The 16,151-nt window shown below is 38.4% G+C and overlaps 1 protein-coding gene across 5 annotated transcripts in view; it reads left to right on the top strand.

The window, feature by feature from the left end:
* The window catches only part of LOC134532892 (solute carrier family 12 member 6), a 474,522-nt gene that overhangs the window by 277,595 nt on the left and 180,776 nt on the right, over window positions 1-16,151 (top strand). For 2 of the 5 annotated variants that reach the window (XM_063369908.1, XM_063369910.1), the window contains exon 1: window positions 13,653-13,935. The exons of the other annotated variants lie outside the window; for them this stretch is intronic. In XM_063369908.1, the coding sequence (XP_063225978.1) occupies window positions 13,794-13,935 (142 nt within the window). In that variant the 5' untranslated portion in view covers window positions 13,653-13,793. Of the gene's footprint in view, window positions 1-13,652; window positions 13,936-16,151 lie in introns of those variants that run through there. 5 annotated transcript variants of the gene reach the window in all.

The raw sequence follows: 16,151 nt of genomic DNA on the forward strand, positions 1-16,151 counted from the left end.
TAGAACTTACTCTGTTGAAAATCTTTACCCAGCTGTCCGAAGCCGGGTATCACAGCTAGTAACTCATAAATTAGTGTGTTCACATGTTGCTGCTTAATAAATTTCCCCATTCGCACCAGTAAGGCTGCAAGCGAGTGGAGCATGGCTGTAATTTTCGCCTGTCGTGGACGCGACATGTCATCGATGTGACGCTTCGTCTAAGAGATTTAGAATCTAATTTCCGTCCGACGCGAGGCGTCGCAGGTATGACGTCATGCCTAACGTTCGTCGGCGCTGTATTCAACTCATCGCGTTGCACATCAATATTCATATCGCCGGGAACGTTCCTCTCTGGAATTAAATTTGAGTCAGTATTTTAAGTCACGCAGCTACGCACAGAATGACGTCGAAATCTTGATGGCCTTTGCTAGCTCTAAAATTACTTGGGTAAAGACTAAACGCGAGTCAATCACGCGCTCTTTCAAGAATGACATATCGTTAAAGTGCCCTTATTTTGCATTCCTTTAACATTGAAATTTTTATTTGGGTAAGTCAGCTGCCGTGAAGGAAAAACACACAGTACAAATTTCAAACTCGTATAATTGTTACAGCGTCTTCAGCCGTAACGTTTATTTCCTATCCCTCTGCCGTGTTTACTTCGATACATGGTATGGTTTGGGCAAAAAAAAAATGGAAATATCTCGGCTAGTCTAAGTGTCACGGAGTTTAAGTCGTCCCAGGTATGAGCAGTAGGCTTGGGGCTCAGCGATGTGCAGCATATAAACGTCATCGCAACTGTCGGATGTATAAACCGAGCTGTTGGCAGCCCTCAGTGTCGGTGAACGCGCAGGACATCGGGCGTTACTCTGGGAGTGCTTCGGAGCAGCTATAAGCTCTACGACGAGACTAGTAGCGAGCGAGCGGATGCTCTGCCCGGGCTACTCGCTGGGTGAGTCGCTGAACGACCGAGAACTCGCTACATGAAGAACGCCGGTCGCAAAGCGAGTACCGCTGAAACGTCGCACAGTGGGGCCAGATCACAAAAAGCTGGCCAAAAGTCAAAAGTGTTATCAATTTGGCTGAAAGTCAGCACTAAGGGGTTTTCGGGGTCGCTGATTACGAATCCGAAGTCAAAATGTGAAATAAAAACAAAATGGCTGATTTAACTTGAACCACTTTTATAAGAAATGTACAAAATAAACGCTATATTATATAATACGATAAAACATACAATTGGTTGATTAAACGTTCATGCATCGTCACCCGAAGAAAAGTTTGATTCACAATCAGTTGTTTCGACTTCGAAATCGCTGTAGCTTTCTGTACTTGCTGGTATATGTGGCACAACTAACAATAAAACTGCTTCTGGAAGCAACGATTTTGAGTTTTTTCGAGGTAATTCGCGAAAACTCGAAATAAACGGATCGGATAATAATAACAAGCGTAACATAACGTCTTCCATTGTTTTGACTCGAGAACATTTTCTTGCAAAATCTTCGCGAAACATTTTAATGAACTTATTAGTAGACTCTTGAGCGTTTTCAGACATCTGCCCAATCGGTAATACCGATGAATTTATCACGTCTACGCCATGAATCAATATCTTATGTACAGAAGTTGGCATGTAGAACCACGGATATAATTGCACAAAGTAGCGAGCTGTTTGTAAGGCATAATCTTGAAATTTTATGAAATCGATATCATGACCACACGAAATTGTCTGCTATATGACATGGAAACGCTTAATTAAGACCTCATCAACCCCTGTAATAGTTGCAGAAATGCTTGAGTTGGTGAAAAAGGGTCGAGCTGTATTCCCGTCATTTGAACTACGGAAACCCTTCTGTATATTCGTTTTTCGGATTCTTATTTGTTCTTTTTCTACATCACTACGCGCTTGCCACTTTTTTATTTCAAGCTTATAAGTTATATGCAAACAACATTCAAAAAAACGTATCCATGCATGCAAATTTGATAATCCAAACTGTAAATGATCTTCAGAGACTTCCTTTCTTAGCATTGCATCGATATTGTTAAAGTCTTTTGAAGTTGCTTTGCATAAATAGCATCGTTGAGTAGACATATTATGCGTAATAGCATTACAAACTTTACCATCGATCATGGTGAAAGCAAGTTGGGAAGAAACACTTATTTCTTTTCCATCAATGATATTTTTGAAAGGGACAAGATTGTTCTCTTGCTGTTTAATATACTCCATTTCGTCACGAGTTGCTTCAGGACTCTCGTGAAGAAATTGGATCCTAATTGGCCTACAAAAGCGAGGGGATGAGGGCCTCGGATTTTTCCATACAAGAAGTCTAGCATTTGTTTCATGGTCGTCTGATACAAGCTGCAGTGGGACGATTGAGGTAACAAAAATATTAGCATCGGACATGCTTCCATCATCTTTGGTTAACTTTTGCTTGTACGTACTTTGGCCAGAAGTGCCATCGCAGCCCCACTTACAAATTAAATTCAAGTTGCAAGTATTTTCAGGAGACAAACTTTTGATAACATCCATTTGTGATAATAATATTCTTTCAGCTGTGTGATTCAGCAATGCCTGCAATTTTACCTCAGCACTATATTCATCGACAGAGATATCTGACTTGGGCGGATAACATTTGAGCTTGACTTTATATAGCAATTTATACGGTGAATATAATTTACATCTGTTCTCTTTGCTTCTATTACGAAGTCCCTGATATTGTGATTTTTATAGCTTTAATTCCACTATGAGCGACAGAGCAGCATCGGCAAATAAAGTCGTTTCTTCAATCGTATTTATGGATTCCTTATACTTCTTTGCTTTAGTTGGGCTTCCCAATCCCACATCACGGACAATTTTCGCAGCATCTAATTTCCCAGATGATCGAAGGCTCATTTGGGTCGCATACGTCAATTCTTCTGTACTATGTCTTGCGCGTAATTCTTCAGTCCTCCTTCGTTTTGTCCGGTCACTAGACTCTGCAAATTCTAAAGTAGGCCGCCCCAAACTATGGGATTTTTCTAGAGATGGATTAGTTTCTTCGAACGAAACAAACACGCTCAACCATGCAGAATATTTTTTGCAGAAATGTGCCTTCATTTCTTGATACTTGCTGCCACTTTTTACGCAAGTCATACAACAACTTTCGGAGTACAGGTTTTACATTGTCTGATAGAGCAAAGGGGCATTTAAATTTAACAGACATGAACTTTTCGATCTCTACATCTGTTTCAGTCGCTTTGTCATTCAAATGACCTTTCAATAAAGAAAATATTTCTTCTCTTGTTAGGCCACATGATTCACGTTCATCAGCGACAGATTCTGAAATTGGAAAATATAATACCTATATAGATGGATACTTCCATAGTTAATTTCGTTACTATTATTTATTCGAAAATATTATTTGAAAAGGAAACTAAATTGTAATAAAAGTGAATTACGTATAATAGAACTCAATACAGTACAGACCTCACACAAATTCAAGAAAAAGAGCAACATATTTCGCGTCGTTAATGTACACAATTCAGTAACCTATGTTTACATTGAAATAACTCTCACTAATGACACAATTGCAGCTAGTTGCAGCTAGTTTTAATTTTTTTAATTCAATAGCAGTTCCACCTACAACATGCGATCGGTCCAATCACAGAATTCTACAGAATTTATGAACTTTTCTCTACGTGTTTACATTTTTACGTTGTAATCTTCCGTTCATTTTCGTACAAATCATTAGTTTATTGTTAACACGTTAACTATTATAATTAATGTTATGTTACATAATCATATTTTACTTACTTGTAGGTGTTGATTCCATTTTGTAGATTTAACATCGATTGATTTTTAGCGATTTTTTGTCCTCTTGAATATAGCGCTGAAATCTTTACTTACTGCGCGACACATCCAACTCAATTGAGGGTCACCTTTCAACTGAACTACAAAAGCAGGTATATAGGGTAGCGCGCGCTAATGTCTAGAATTCGACCTTCGGACTCTTACCCAATCTAACCCACGACTCGAAATTGCCGGAACTTTAACTCTATTTTTCGACTTTTGGCCAGCTTTTTGTGATCTGGCCCCACTGTGCGTCGGTAGCATATAGAGACGTCAGTGGCCGAGCGAGTGGGAGACTCGCTTCTTCACGACTGGGGTGCTAAGCGAGCAGACAGAGTACCGAAGAAGCATCGTTAGCCGGGCGAGTTCGGGACTCGCTGCTTCAAGGTGATTGCCCAATTCGGCGGGAACGGCGAGTTGGAGAACTCGTACCATCACTGGGAGAACGAGTGCAAGACTCGTTACTTGCACGGAAGAAATGAGGCGAGTACCGACAATAGTTTGGACTGTTTGTTCAACATTAAATATTTATAAATAATCGTCTATCAGAGCCGAAACGAGTATTTTGCAGACTTATAGTTTTTTTTCTAGAGAAAGTAAATAATAGAGAGTAATACGAATTTTAGAGTTCACAATTTGCTTGTGAACTGCATAATATTTAGTGTTATTTGTGACTATGCTTTTAAAGGCAGTTCAATTCGTTTTCTGTACTGAAGCCGAGAGATTTTTTCATACACTCGAGCACAGTTTTATAATAAAAATTTTGTTAAGTATTTTACGACGTGGTTAGGTCAAGTTATATTCATTATTTCCGGTTTTTATTCGTTAAATCTTTGTACATTATGCGTAGGATTGCTGCGGAATGAAAAAGCAGTATAATTCAAGGTGTGATTGGCAAAATAGTAATTTTGTGAATTTTATTATTATTATTTTTGTATAAATAAAATATTTTAAATGTAAAAATGGCCTAACGTCTTTGTAACCCTGTCTATTTCCAAGCTTGTCCCAACATCAAATTAAATACCAAACCTTAACAGGATCGCTCTAAATGTTTAGATGGCATTCCCAAATTTGTTTATTTGTCTGAACACAAGTTTAGCAGAATCACACCCAAGCGTGTAGATTTCAGAACGCTATATAACACACTATTTCTGAAGGGACTAATATCTTCTTGCTCATAAATGCCTGCACTTATATATGTAACTAAACTATAATGTTAACAATTCAATACCTACCTGGGTTTCAGAAATTTCACCGCATTGACAATTTTTGAAACTATAAAACAAAAAATTATTTCTTGTAGAAAATCAAGATATTCCTTGGTTTCTTTAAAATGGCTAACATATTTAATTTTGAAACCACAGATCACTGGTAAACCGTTAAATACGAATGCTTCGTGCAACAGTTTTGACTGGACGTACACGCCTATCACAATAATTGAATGAATTCAACCACACTAAATGTTAATCATATTCAGATTTTTGATTAAAATTCCCAACTATATTATATGTATGCTCGCTTGACAAGCTGTATAAACTTGAGTTACTAGAAAATTGTATGCAAAATATTGTTTGGAATTTGAAATTCATTCCTTGAAAAAATGTTAACCTCCAAAATTCTAATTTATTATATTCCATACCATACAGTTTAATATAATGCGCATATTTGTGTGATATACACCGTGTGCCAAAAATTAAGATAAGCATGTTTTAAATTAAGGTTTCTTCCATTGGCTGAAAAATGTGCGCATTCGCTTTGAACGACGCAATTCACCAACAGGCGAATGCCTGCCTCTAAGCATTTTGCACTTGGACACCGTCTCAGTTATGTCTTCGCAGTTAGTAAGGGTGAGCTCGACCGAGCGGTTGGCGCTCGAAACGTGGTCTTCCCATTTACAAAGCTATGGTAGCGTCGATAAAATAACCATGCTCGCCCATCCTACATGATACAGGCAATAACTCGATGTTTCACATCGCTTAATATTACACGCCCATGGTCGAGGAAATGAATTGAAGCTAAAGCTGTTGTGTTTGGTAAACTGGAAAATTATACAAAATGTATTCCAAGCTTTTGTGGCCGTTGTCTGATAAAACTAGCTTGGCTTTCGTTATTTTAGCCGTGTCGTAGTGGTAGTGCAAACATTTTTTTAAGTTAACGCAAATTCTTTTGCGTTTTCATCTGTGTGATTTAGCATTTGTCACATTTTTTTTCTAGCGATATCTAGTTGTTAATTTTCTACTACAGTGAACATTATTTATTTTCAAAAGTAGCTTTAAAAGTAAATCTGTAGAAAAATTTTTTAATTACACCTCAAAACGTAAGACATTTTTAATGGTACCCCATAACCTGATTTTTATTTGACTTTGAAAATGTTCAACCCCCAATAATGCGTTGGTTGCAGCATACTAAATGACTATATTTTGGGTTATTACAACTAATACCATAAATCATACGGCAAAAATAGTTATTAAATGTGCAAAGAAGTTTCATAGGGTACCCCACTTGATTTTGAAAAATGTAACACCCCTTCCTTTGAACCTAATGTTTCAACCACTCCTCCACCTCTTTAGTACATAAACGAACTTGAAAATTCTTTAGGCCATACCTGACTACCTACTAAATTTTGTGACGATACAATTAACGGTTCGAAAGTTAGTCAGACAAAGACACATACATTCATACACACAAACATACAAACACACATACAAACGCCGATTCGCTCAGTTGATTTGGAGACCTCGCTTCGCTCGGTCGATAAACTAAGAAAGTGTGTATAACAAACACAAAGGGTTTCTCGTGAAGTTGCGAACTATTTTAGATGGAAGAATATACTGTTCTTATTATAAAATATTCATTATCTCCTAAATCGCACATGAATGTCAGTTGCACAACTATCACCATTTTCAAATAAAAATCAAGAAAATAAAATTAAATAATTACAAACATATACGACTTCTCATGTCGTCATAGTTAATCTAAATACTTATTTTATATACTTTATGAGCTCTCTTTTACAACGCTACCTCACACGGCTATATGTGTGTGTGAGGGGGGGGGGGGGACTTTCTACAGTTTTTAAAGTGAGCGTATATCAAATATACTCTGAAATTTTAATAAAACTCCTTAATTTAATTAAAAGTAGTGTGGTTGAATTCATTCAATTATTGTGTTGGGCGTGTACGTCCAGTCAAAATTGTTGCACGAAGCCTTCTTATTTCATGGTTTACCGTGATTTAAATAATACACAATGTCATCCATGTTAAAGAGAACCGAGGTATATTTGCTCCTCTACTACAAATGTATATTTTTATAGTTGCAAGATAGTTAAATATGGAAAAATATTGAAAGAAAAGGATTAAAGTTACTAAAACTGCAGGGGAATTATAACTACCCTTTCTAGATAATAAAAAAAATTCATAAATATGTTAAACGAGTGTTTAAGGGTTGGGTCGGTACATAGAATTTCCCGAGGTACATTCCCATCTTGTTATGTTCGCGAGAAGATGGACGGACCACAACGGACTGGCAAGACATGGTTGCTACAACAACGGGACTCCGTTTGTTTTGAGACACGATCCCCCCCATCCTTCGCCCTCCAGTAAAGAGAAATCCAAGCAAGCTGGAGGGGGGGGGGTGGGGTTGGGGCGAGGCCGAGCAGTAATGACGGCCGCGAGGTACGTGTTGGCCCACACTTGTGTTCCGAGCCGCCGGGGGGGAGGGGGGATGGACAAGGGGGATTTAGTGGGGGAGGGGAGGAGGGGTCGGCAAAGCCCGGGGGCCGGCTGCAGGTGGGGCGGGCTCTGGCCCGGTTCTGGGGTTCCGAAAATCGATGAAGGGTTGACCGTGCTATGGGGGTTGGGGGGGAGGTACACCACCGTATCTGGTGGTCGCGCGCTCGATTTTAGGTTGTTGTTTTTTTTTTGTTTTTTTCGAAAGAAAAAAAAACAGTTTCTTATAGATACAAATCTCAACCAAACATAAAATTTTAACTTTGAATTTTTCATCTTGAGATATTCGCAAAAAACAAGATACATTTTCGTACATTTTTGGTTTTTCACTTTTAATTTCAAAAATATACGTGTGATGACTAAAACTTCACTTTTTCTTTTTAACTTAGACTAAACTATACACAGTTTGACCTCAACCGTGGCTCTGTAGGTCCAATAGTTCACGAGATACACAACACTTCAAACACTGGTCAATTTTTCCAAAAAGAGAAATTTGTTTAAGTTTTGGGTGAATTTTAGAGCAAAATATAAAGGAATACTGATCCTACGAAGAGTGAAGTTGTAGAAAATATATTTAGCTTTAATTCAAGAAGAAGAAAAATGTACGCCTGTAGACATAATGGTTGACTCATAATTTTCTGAACACCAAAACATGAGTTAATTGGATTTTAGAATGATTTGATATAAACCCTTTCCATTACTTGTAAACTTCTCGAAATGCACAGTTTCCTAGGCATATTATAATAATATGATGTTATTATGTTTAATTATAGCAAAATATTATATTATAATACATTATAATAAAGAGTTAAAGTATTGATTATTGTAAGGTATCATTGTAGCCTATAAGGAGTAGTCCAAACTCCAACCAACGTCTACTTTCTTAAACCAGAGAGGGGAAAGCCATTTCTATGTAGTTTCATCCAAACACAGCATTGAATTAGAGGCTGTCTCAACACATCGTTTTCTTGCAAGCTGTAAGTGGATGTGATAATACAACCGTCTTGTTTAATTAAAGAAGGCGAAAATCCTTAAAAATTTGGACAAAAACCCCGACCTCAGCCTTTTGTTTCTGTCCAAAAACAAACCACAAAGACATTTCGAAACATTCTTCTCGTCTTCCCAGTGTACGGTGGCAACAAGAAAGTGCCCCTAGATGAACAGCGGTACAAATGTTGTAAGTCTGCAGGTTATACATCCTCGTCAAATATGGTCTTCTTTCCCCTCCAACCAGAGCTGCAGCACATACGAACATTTCCTGCGCGTTTATAACAAAATGCATCTCTGGATGGGCTAGTCGGTTTCATGGGGGGGGGGGGGGAGCCGGGAAAAGTTTGGGTGGAGGCGTACAAGCAACGGCCCCCTTCCCCTGACCAACTCCAACTGGTTGCATGCAAGTGCGCAATGGCAAAGTGCGGGTGCATATAGCTGGGCATGTACTGCTCTAACATGTGTGAGCCATGCGAAGCATCCTGCAGCAATGTACATTTCTGTGATCTCGAAGAGGAAGAAGCTATAGATGACAAACATCAGCCACCTGTGCTGTGTACCAATTGCACTTGAAATCAACTTTTTTTTTTTAAAATTCAATTATCTTACACCTTTACAGCATTATTTGTTACAGATTTTCCATTTATAGAGCAGCAAATATGACCTTCTGGAATGTAGGCCACTCTGTACCAAAGTGCGGCCGAACAATGATCTTGTTAACCAGAGCTTTTTGTATATAATTATTTAAATAATCATTAATATTTTCTCACCAGAATTATATTACATATGAAACACGCGTATAGTGCTTCTTTTTTTAAACCCACGAAGTTTACAACCCATGGAAAGAGTTTAGATCAAATCACCCCAAAATCCAATTTTCTCAACGTTTGATTTTTTCTGTGTTAATTATGAGTCAACCATTGGATCAACAGGCGTCGTTTTGTGCTTGAATTAAAGAAAAAAAGATTTGCTATAACTTATTTCTTAACAATTTTATTTGTAGGATCAGAATTTCCCCTTATATTTGGCTCAAAATTTGTAACACGGGAACTTATTGAAACTACAGAGCGGCGGTTGAGCTCAAATTGTGAAAAAATTAGTCTACTCTTTAAGAAAAGGTAAGATGAAAATTTTTGTTACCACACATACGTTTGAAGTAATAAGAGAAAAAAAATACGAAAATTTCACTGTTCTTTTGTGAATATCTCAGAACGGATCAAGAAATTTTGTTGGAAAACTCCAGATTCGGATTCAGCGCCCCGAAAAACACAGGTAACAAAAAAAAATGACTGCTGGATTTTTTTTTGTGACGTGAAACTGATATTTTCCTGCATTAATGCTTTAAGGGTAACTTTTAGTGAGCCTGTTCAGCAATAAACACATTTTTAAAATTCTATAAATAAACTGTTGTGCTTGCGATTGATCAAGACATGATTTGGTTTAGTAACATTTCAGTGAAAAATTCTACTCATTATGTGTTCCCGCGATGTTTGATGATGAAAAACAATTTTTTTTTAGTTCGTGTAATAAGTCAAAATTTAATTTAACAGTATAATATGAAAACCAAAGAACGAATCATCGTGTGGACGCGGCAATGTGAATGGTCGCTAAATTTTTGTATTCGCTGTGTTCCTAGCTTTGGTGTTGTTTGTTTTCCTACCTCTAGTTCCCCCCCCCCCTCCTCCTCGACAACTTCGTGCCATCGCATCGTGACCACAACACACTCGCGCGATGACGTCACCAGCGACCCCGCTGTAAATATTTCACGACGGGATGGAAGGGCTGCCGCACGCATCCTCACCCTCCCCTCCCCATCAACGTTCGTGGTGGTGGTTTCGTTGGGGGGGGGGGAGGGTATATGCTTTATTGTTTTCATATTTCATCCTTCCGTGCGTGTGGTCCTGCAAGTTGGCGCTCCTGGGAGGGATGCTGTGAGGGTAGTTCGCGTGTGCGTCCTGCCGCGCTCCGCACACATCCGCCTCCTTCGCCCGTCCGCCGCGTCTTTGTATTGATGTTTACAACTCCCGGTAAACATCCTTTATCATCGTTCAGCACGCAATTCCGAGCTTGTGTTATCTTCTCAAGCTTGTGTTACATTATAACACCAAAATAAATAAATTAATGTCTAGAAAGTTTACTGCAAATATAATATTCTAACTCAATATTAAAAAAACCCGATGGAAATACGATAAAATTCAGAGGACTAAAATTGTATATCTTTTCAAAATTTAATAGGCCTGCTAAGTTTAAAGACAATAGATATTTAGTAGTTGCGAAAAAAAATATTACGTATTTTAGTAGAGGTCTAATTTATAACGTAAATGTAACATTTTTACGAATTTGCATGACAACAATGGCAGGAAACTTGACAGGCATGATTGCACGTAAAGTTGCCACAAGCGTATGTTCTAGTTGTCACGCAAGTATAGAAAAACATAAAACTATGTGTAGAGGTTGACCATAAATTTAAATTTCTAACTCAAACTAAATAACGATGTAAATACGACAAAATGTCAGAGCATGAAAATTGTAGAATATTCTATATTCGATTTGCCTGCCAATTTTAAGTCTATTGAGTCCATTGAGAGTGAAAATTACTTATTACGTATGTATCCTAGTACATGAATTAGATGTAAATGTAGTTTTTACAGAGTGATATTTGTATGACAGCTCGAGTCATAAATTTTGGCAAGCATATTTTTACATACAGTGGTCAAAAACTAGCCAAATTTTAATGATTCTAGCTGCAACAAAAGAATGGGAAAACGTAAAATAATGCGTGAATAATGTGCAATAAATCTAAGTTTTCAACTTATTCTAAGGTGTAACCGATGGATATATGACACGAAAGTCACGAGACCGAAATTGTTGACATAGCCAATTCCAGTACGATGGTGTAATCAGTATTTTAATGGAGTTTAGTCTCAGTGGACCTTCGAAGATAGGTCTGCACGGACCTCGTAGGCGCGTCGCAATTTTTTTTTTACGTAGGTTGGAGATAAAAAAGTTTCATCGTTTTGTAAATTTTTCGTCGGTTACGGGTCGAGATACATATATTCCCTCACAAAATTTCAAGATTCTAGTTCATATGGAAGTGAGTTATAATTTATAATAGATTAAACAGTGTGTCAGTAACAGTTACCGTTAAATTAACCTTTACATTCTTTTAAAAAATGTTAATACTGTTAAGTTTCGAATGAGAATTTATTATTTGTATATTTTATATTATTGAAAAAATGGCACAATTTCTATTTGATTAAACATTTTTATGGTATTATGTAAAATTGGTAGATATTAACCCTACGTAAATGCAGCTAAAAATAATAAATTAGTTTTAGATCATTTAATTACTTTTGTAATGTACCCCGCATGTGCTCAGAGATGATTATAAACGGGATGTTTTTAGTTACGCAGAGGAAAGAAGACCGCGTCGCAGCGCGAGCTAAATGGAAGGCTTCTTTTGCTGTCGTCCCGTATTGATGACGTCACTCGCTGGGCGGCCTGCTGCAACATTTCCGCGCCGCCAGGGGCGCTCGAGCGTCGGGCGCTCGGGCGTTTCCGCCAATCCTCGTGACGCACCTCCATTCGCTCGGCGCCAATGCAGCATCCCGTCTACTACTGGAACGGAAAACGTTGGGTCCGCGGCGTTCGGTTCGATGACACGCTTTGGCAACAGCACCGGGCGTAGCAAGGGCGTGGACGCGAAGGAACGAAAATAATGTATTTCATAGGTTAACACATTTATGCTTTTTTTAAATTTTATTTATTAGTTAAAGATAAAATTTAAGTTATTTTTTTCGAATGGTTTTATTTTTTATTTTCTGAAATATTTAATTTATGGTTTTCGCTGTACATTAATTTGGAACGCAATACAGGCCTACAAAATTGACGCATATGTGTAGAAAATAGATTAAATATTCGTGGAAATTATAAACAGTTTTGTTTGGACCACGAGTGATACTTTTCGTAGGTTTTTTTTAAATCTTGAAACTACATAATGCATTATTGTTAAAACAAAGGACTTTGCATGTCAATAGTTTCAAAAACTCTGGCGTTTTGTTAATATTCATCGTTAAATATTCATGTATTTATGAGAGAGAGTAAACAAAGTATACTGTGGTTTTCCTAAAATAAACGTTTGATTTTACCGATAAATTAATTAGTGTGTATACAAAAGCCTTTTTCATTTACTAATTAAATTTTTAAAAAAATTTCATACACGCATTTTATTTTCTTTGATTTTTATTTTCCAGTTATTACCTTAATTAAATATAACTGTCAAGATTGGTTTGTATTTGCGACCTCTCGTGCCTTTATTCTTCGTCTAAATAATAAAAACATATATATTTTTGTTTTACTAAGCAAGATTTTACTAGCAACAGTTTAAATTTCTATTGATAAAATGCAGGCACTTGTTTTACAAGACTAGTGTCGTCTTAAAGAAAACCTCCAAATTGTTGTTGTTTTATTTTCGTGTCAACTAATGTTAATGCAGCGAAAATTTCAATGCAATGTATTATTCCATTTATAGGCTAGAATCCTTTGATAGATGGACGGAGACGCAAAACCATAGCCTGGAAAAAGGGGTTCCGTTGCGCATAGAGCACGCAGCACCAAAAATTGCACATAATTCTTGCGTGAATATTTTTATTCTCTCTCGAATAACATTTTCGGAACGCCAACGTGTACATGTAATAATGACGTAACAATCCTAACGTATCTAGGTCAATCAATGAACATAGCTAAAATTACAGTGATCATCAAGCTCTAATAAAACAAAATTAACTTTATCCTTTTTTTGATGATTTAATAAATTTTCAGTGGTGACGGAAAAAGCGTTAATATTTTATTTTAAATATTTAATGTATCTAGCAGCAAATACTTTTTTTAAAAAAAAAACAAACTCAGCTTTAATTATGGTGTGCGATCCTAGAACGACAAGCTAGGCAGATGCGGCTGTGGGAGGGGCGGACCAGGGTCGATGTTCGCGGGCCGGGGAGTAGCGCCCAGCTGGAGGCTGGAGCGGCCCGGACGCCGCGGCCGGGGGAGGGGCCAGGGCAGGGGGGGAGCGAGGGTGGGCGCGACGGTGTCGCCCCTGGCGGCGGGTGGCGGAACTGCGGGGCGCTCGCGCGGCCAGTCTCCGGGCGAAGGCGCTGCCGACGGTCCTGCCCCAGCGTGCCAAGGGCGGCCGACGAGAGAGCGCTGCCTGCAGCAACACTGCGTGGAGGGCCCCGTGTGCCAGGCCCGCTGGTAGCCAGCCCCGCTGATCGATAGCGATGGCGAGCGACGGGGACGCGCGGCGCTTCGTCACCGAGAAGGTGGCCGAGGAGGGCGGGTCGCCGGCCTCCAGGCACGGCAGTCCCGGCGGCAAGGTTGCCGTTCCCGACGGCAACTGCTCCAAGGGCGCCGCGGAGAAAGGTAGGCCGTCCGCCGAGCAGGCCCGCCGGGCGGGAGACCTAACCTCGCGGCCCTGCGCCGGTGTGTTTGCCTTCCTCACTTAACCACACAGATACATACCCACTCCTTTTCAAAGCAAGTTGAAGTCAAACTATTCATGTCTCTGATCTCGTCCACGGAAATAATAATAATAATAATAATGAATACGCCGATTTTCAATTAACCGTGCCAGATTTAGCCTAAATAATTGGTAAACCAAATGCTTACCGCCTTTGTTGTCATTCTAATACGTATTAATAATGGTTCGTATGACTCTCGTTATCACAAAAACCTTTTCCTAATTAATTTAATAAAAGCAGTATCTAACATCCAAATAAATTAATAGGTTACAAACCATTTATTTTAAAAAAGCTTTAAAACAGAAAAAAAAAAACCTTACTTCAAAACTGTGTGTCATGCATTTCAAATCACATAGATTTTATTCAATAGAAAATTAATCCATGAAATAAACCAATTTACACTTTTTTTTAATCTACGTGTCATTCTATGGTCAAAAAAATTACATCAGCCAGACCATTGTAAACACCCATAATTTGAAGCTATGCGTCACAATCTTAGGCCTGTTCCCGCTTCTATGAATTTTTTTTTTTTTGCTGCTTATAAAAATTAGAGCACCATGAAATAGTATGCATAAATAGGCTAACCATTTTTTTAAATGTTTTTCATTAATGCATTATACAGATCGTAGCTATCATTTAAATTTCGTAAATACAATAATGAAATTGTTATTAAGATCATTTGTAATGGACACATGCACTTACTAGTTTTCACTGTATGTCATTGAGAAACCACAAGAATGGACAAGAATGATATACACAAACATACAAACAAGCCAAAATCAGCCGATAAATGTGTGAACGCATAGACAGCACAGAGAATCCCGTAGAAGGAATTAGTCGGGAAGAATATCACGGCACAGAATCATTCAAAGGACGTACTATGTGATTTTTGTGGCCACCTCTTGCCTGTGTATTTCACCCTACTCACCTGGGCATCGTGACAATACATGTTTATGGTGGTCCCGTACAGAGTGTCAGTTTATTCTGTCGCATATGGTAGAACTTATTCACCCATCATTTAAGCACGGCTCGTACTTTTTGATTAGTTCGCTCGTCTGACCTGCCAGAGATTAAGCGGAAGGTTGTTATCTTATTTATAAATCATGGGAGGTAAAAGGTCCGTATCTCACGGACTTCCCCCCTAAGTCCGTGATTATCTTTGAAAGCCGTGTTTGTTCGTGACTAGCCATGGCGTGGCATGACCCGGCAAAGATAGGTCTCGGAAACCCCTTGAAAGAACGTGGAAGCGCCGACGTCATTGGGACGTCATTGGCAAAAACACCTGCAGTCGGTGAGTGCGCTGATCTGGTGTGTGATTCGCCTTCTTACCCGTTAGCATCCCCAACCTCACTTCTTCTGCGAGGGTTCCGCGCGCCTGGCGCGAATACGACATGCGCTACACCCGTCGTTTGTCTGAGGACGTAACATTGTGTTATTCAATTTCCGACTCACTTCGATGTGTGTCGTTGGCTTGCGTCCGCGTCAAAAAAATAAAAGTGTCGATAACCTGCAAGCCAAACTGAAAAGAAATAAAAATCGAAACAGATTTTTACAGCAAACTTTGTGTGGTTCGGTAAAAGTCTTCGCTGATGCACATATGGTCCACCTAAAGTTATCTTTACAATACGGCGATTATATGTCTGTGTCGATTGTGTTGGGTTTCCAGAAATTTCTTGCCAATTGTTACGTCGTCTGTTTTTTTTTTTTTTTTGCGCCATTGAAGAATAAATAACTTCAGTATCTTTTGCAACCGCTGTCACACATTCTGTTTTGATTCTACAGCTGTACCATCAAATAACTTAACAATTTTTTAAAGTTTGAATTCTAAATTGTATATTTTTCCAGAAATTTGGGTAATTTGTATCACTTAACTTTACGAAGGAAAAAAAATTAGCCTTTGAATTACAACTCAAAACCCGTGAAACAAACACTGACAGCAGTTATTTATTGATGTCCATGAAAATCAAAGTGTTAGGTAAATTCTTCATGGTGTAAATATTTTTATGAGCAGCTGTACTTAAAAATTACTGCGATAGTAATTAATTTGGAGCAAGAAAAATTGTGATGTATTACTAATGATGGTACATATTATTTTATTTTTATTCATTTATCCTAAAT

The sequence above is a fragment of the Bacillus rossius genome, chromosome 6 (assembly GCF_032445375.1).
Source record: "Bacillus rossius redtenbacheri isolate Brsri chromosome 6, Brsri_v3, whole genome shotgun sequence".
Classification (NCBI taxonomy): Eukaryota; Metazoa; Arthropoda; class Insecta; order Phasmatodea; family Bacillidae; genus Bacillus; species Bacillus rossius.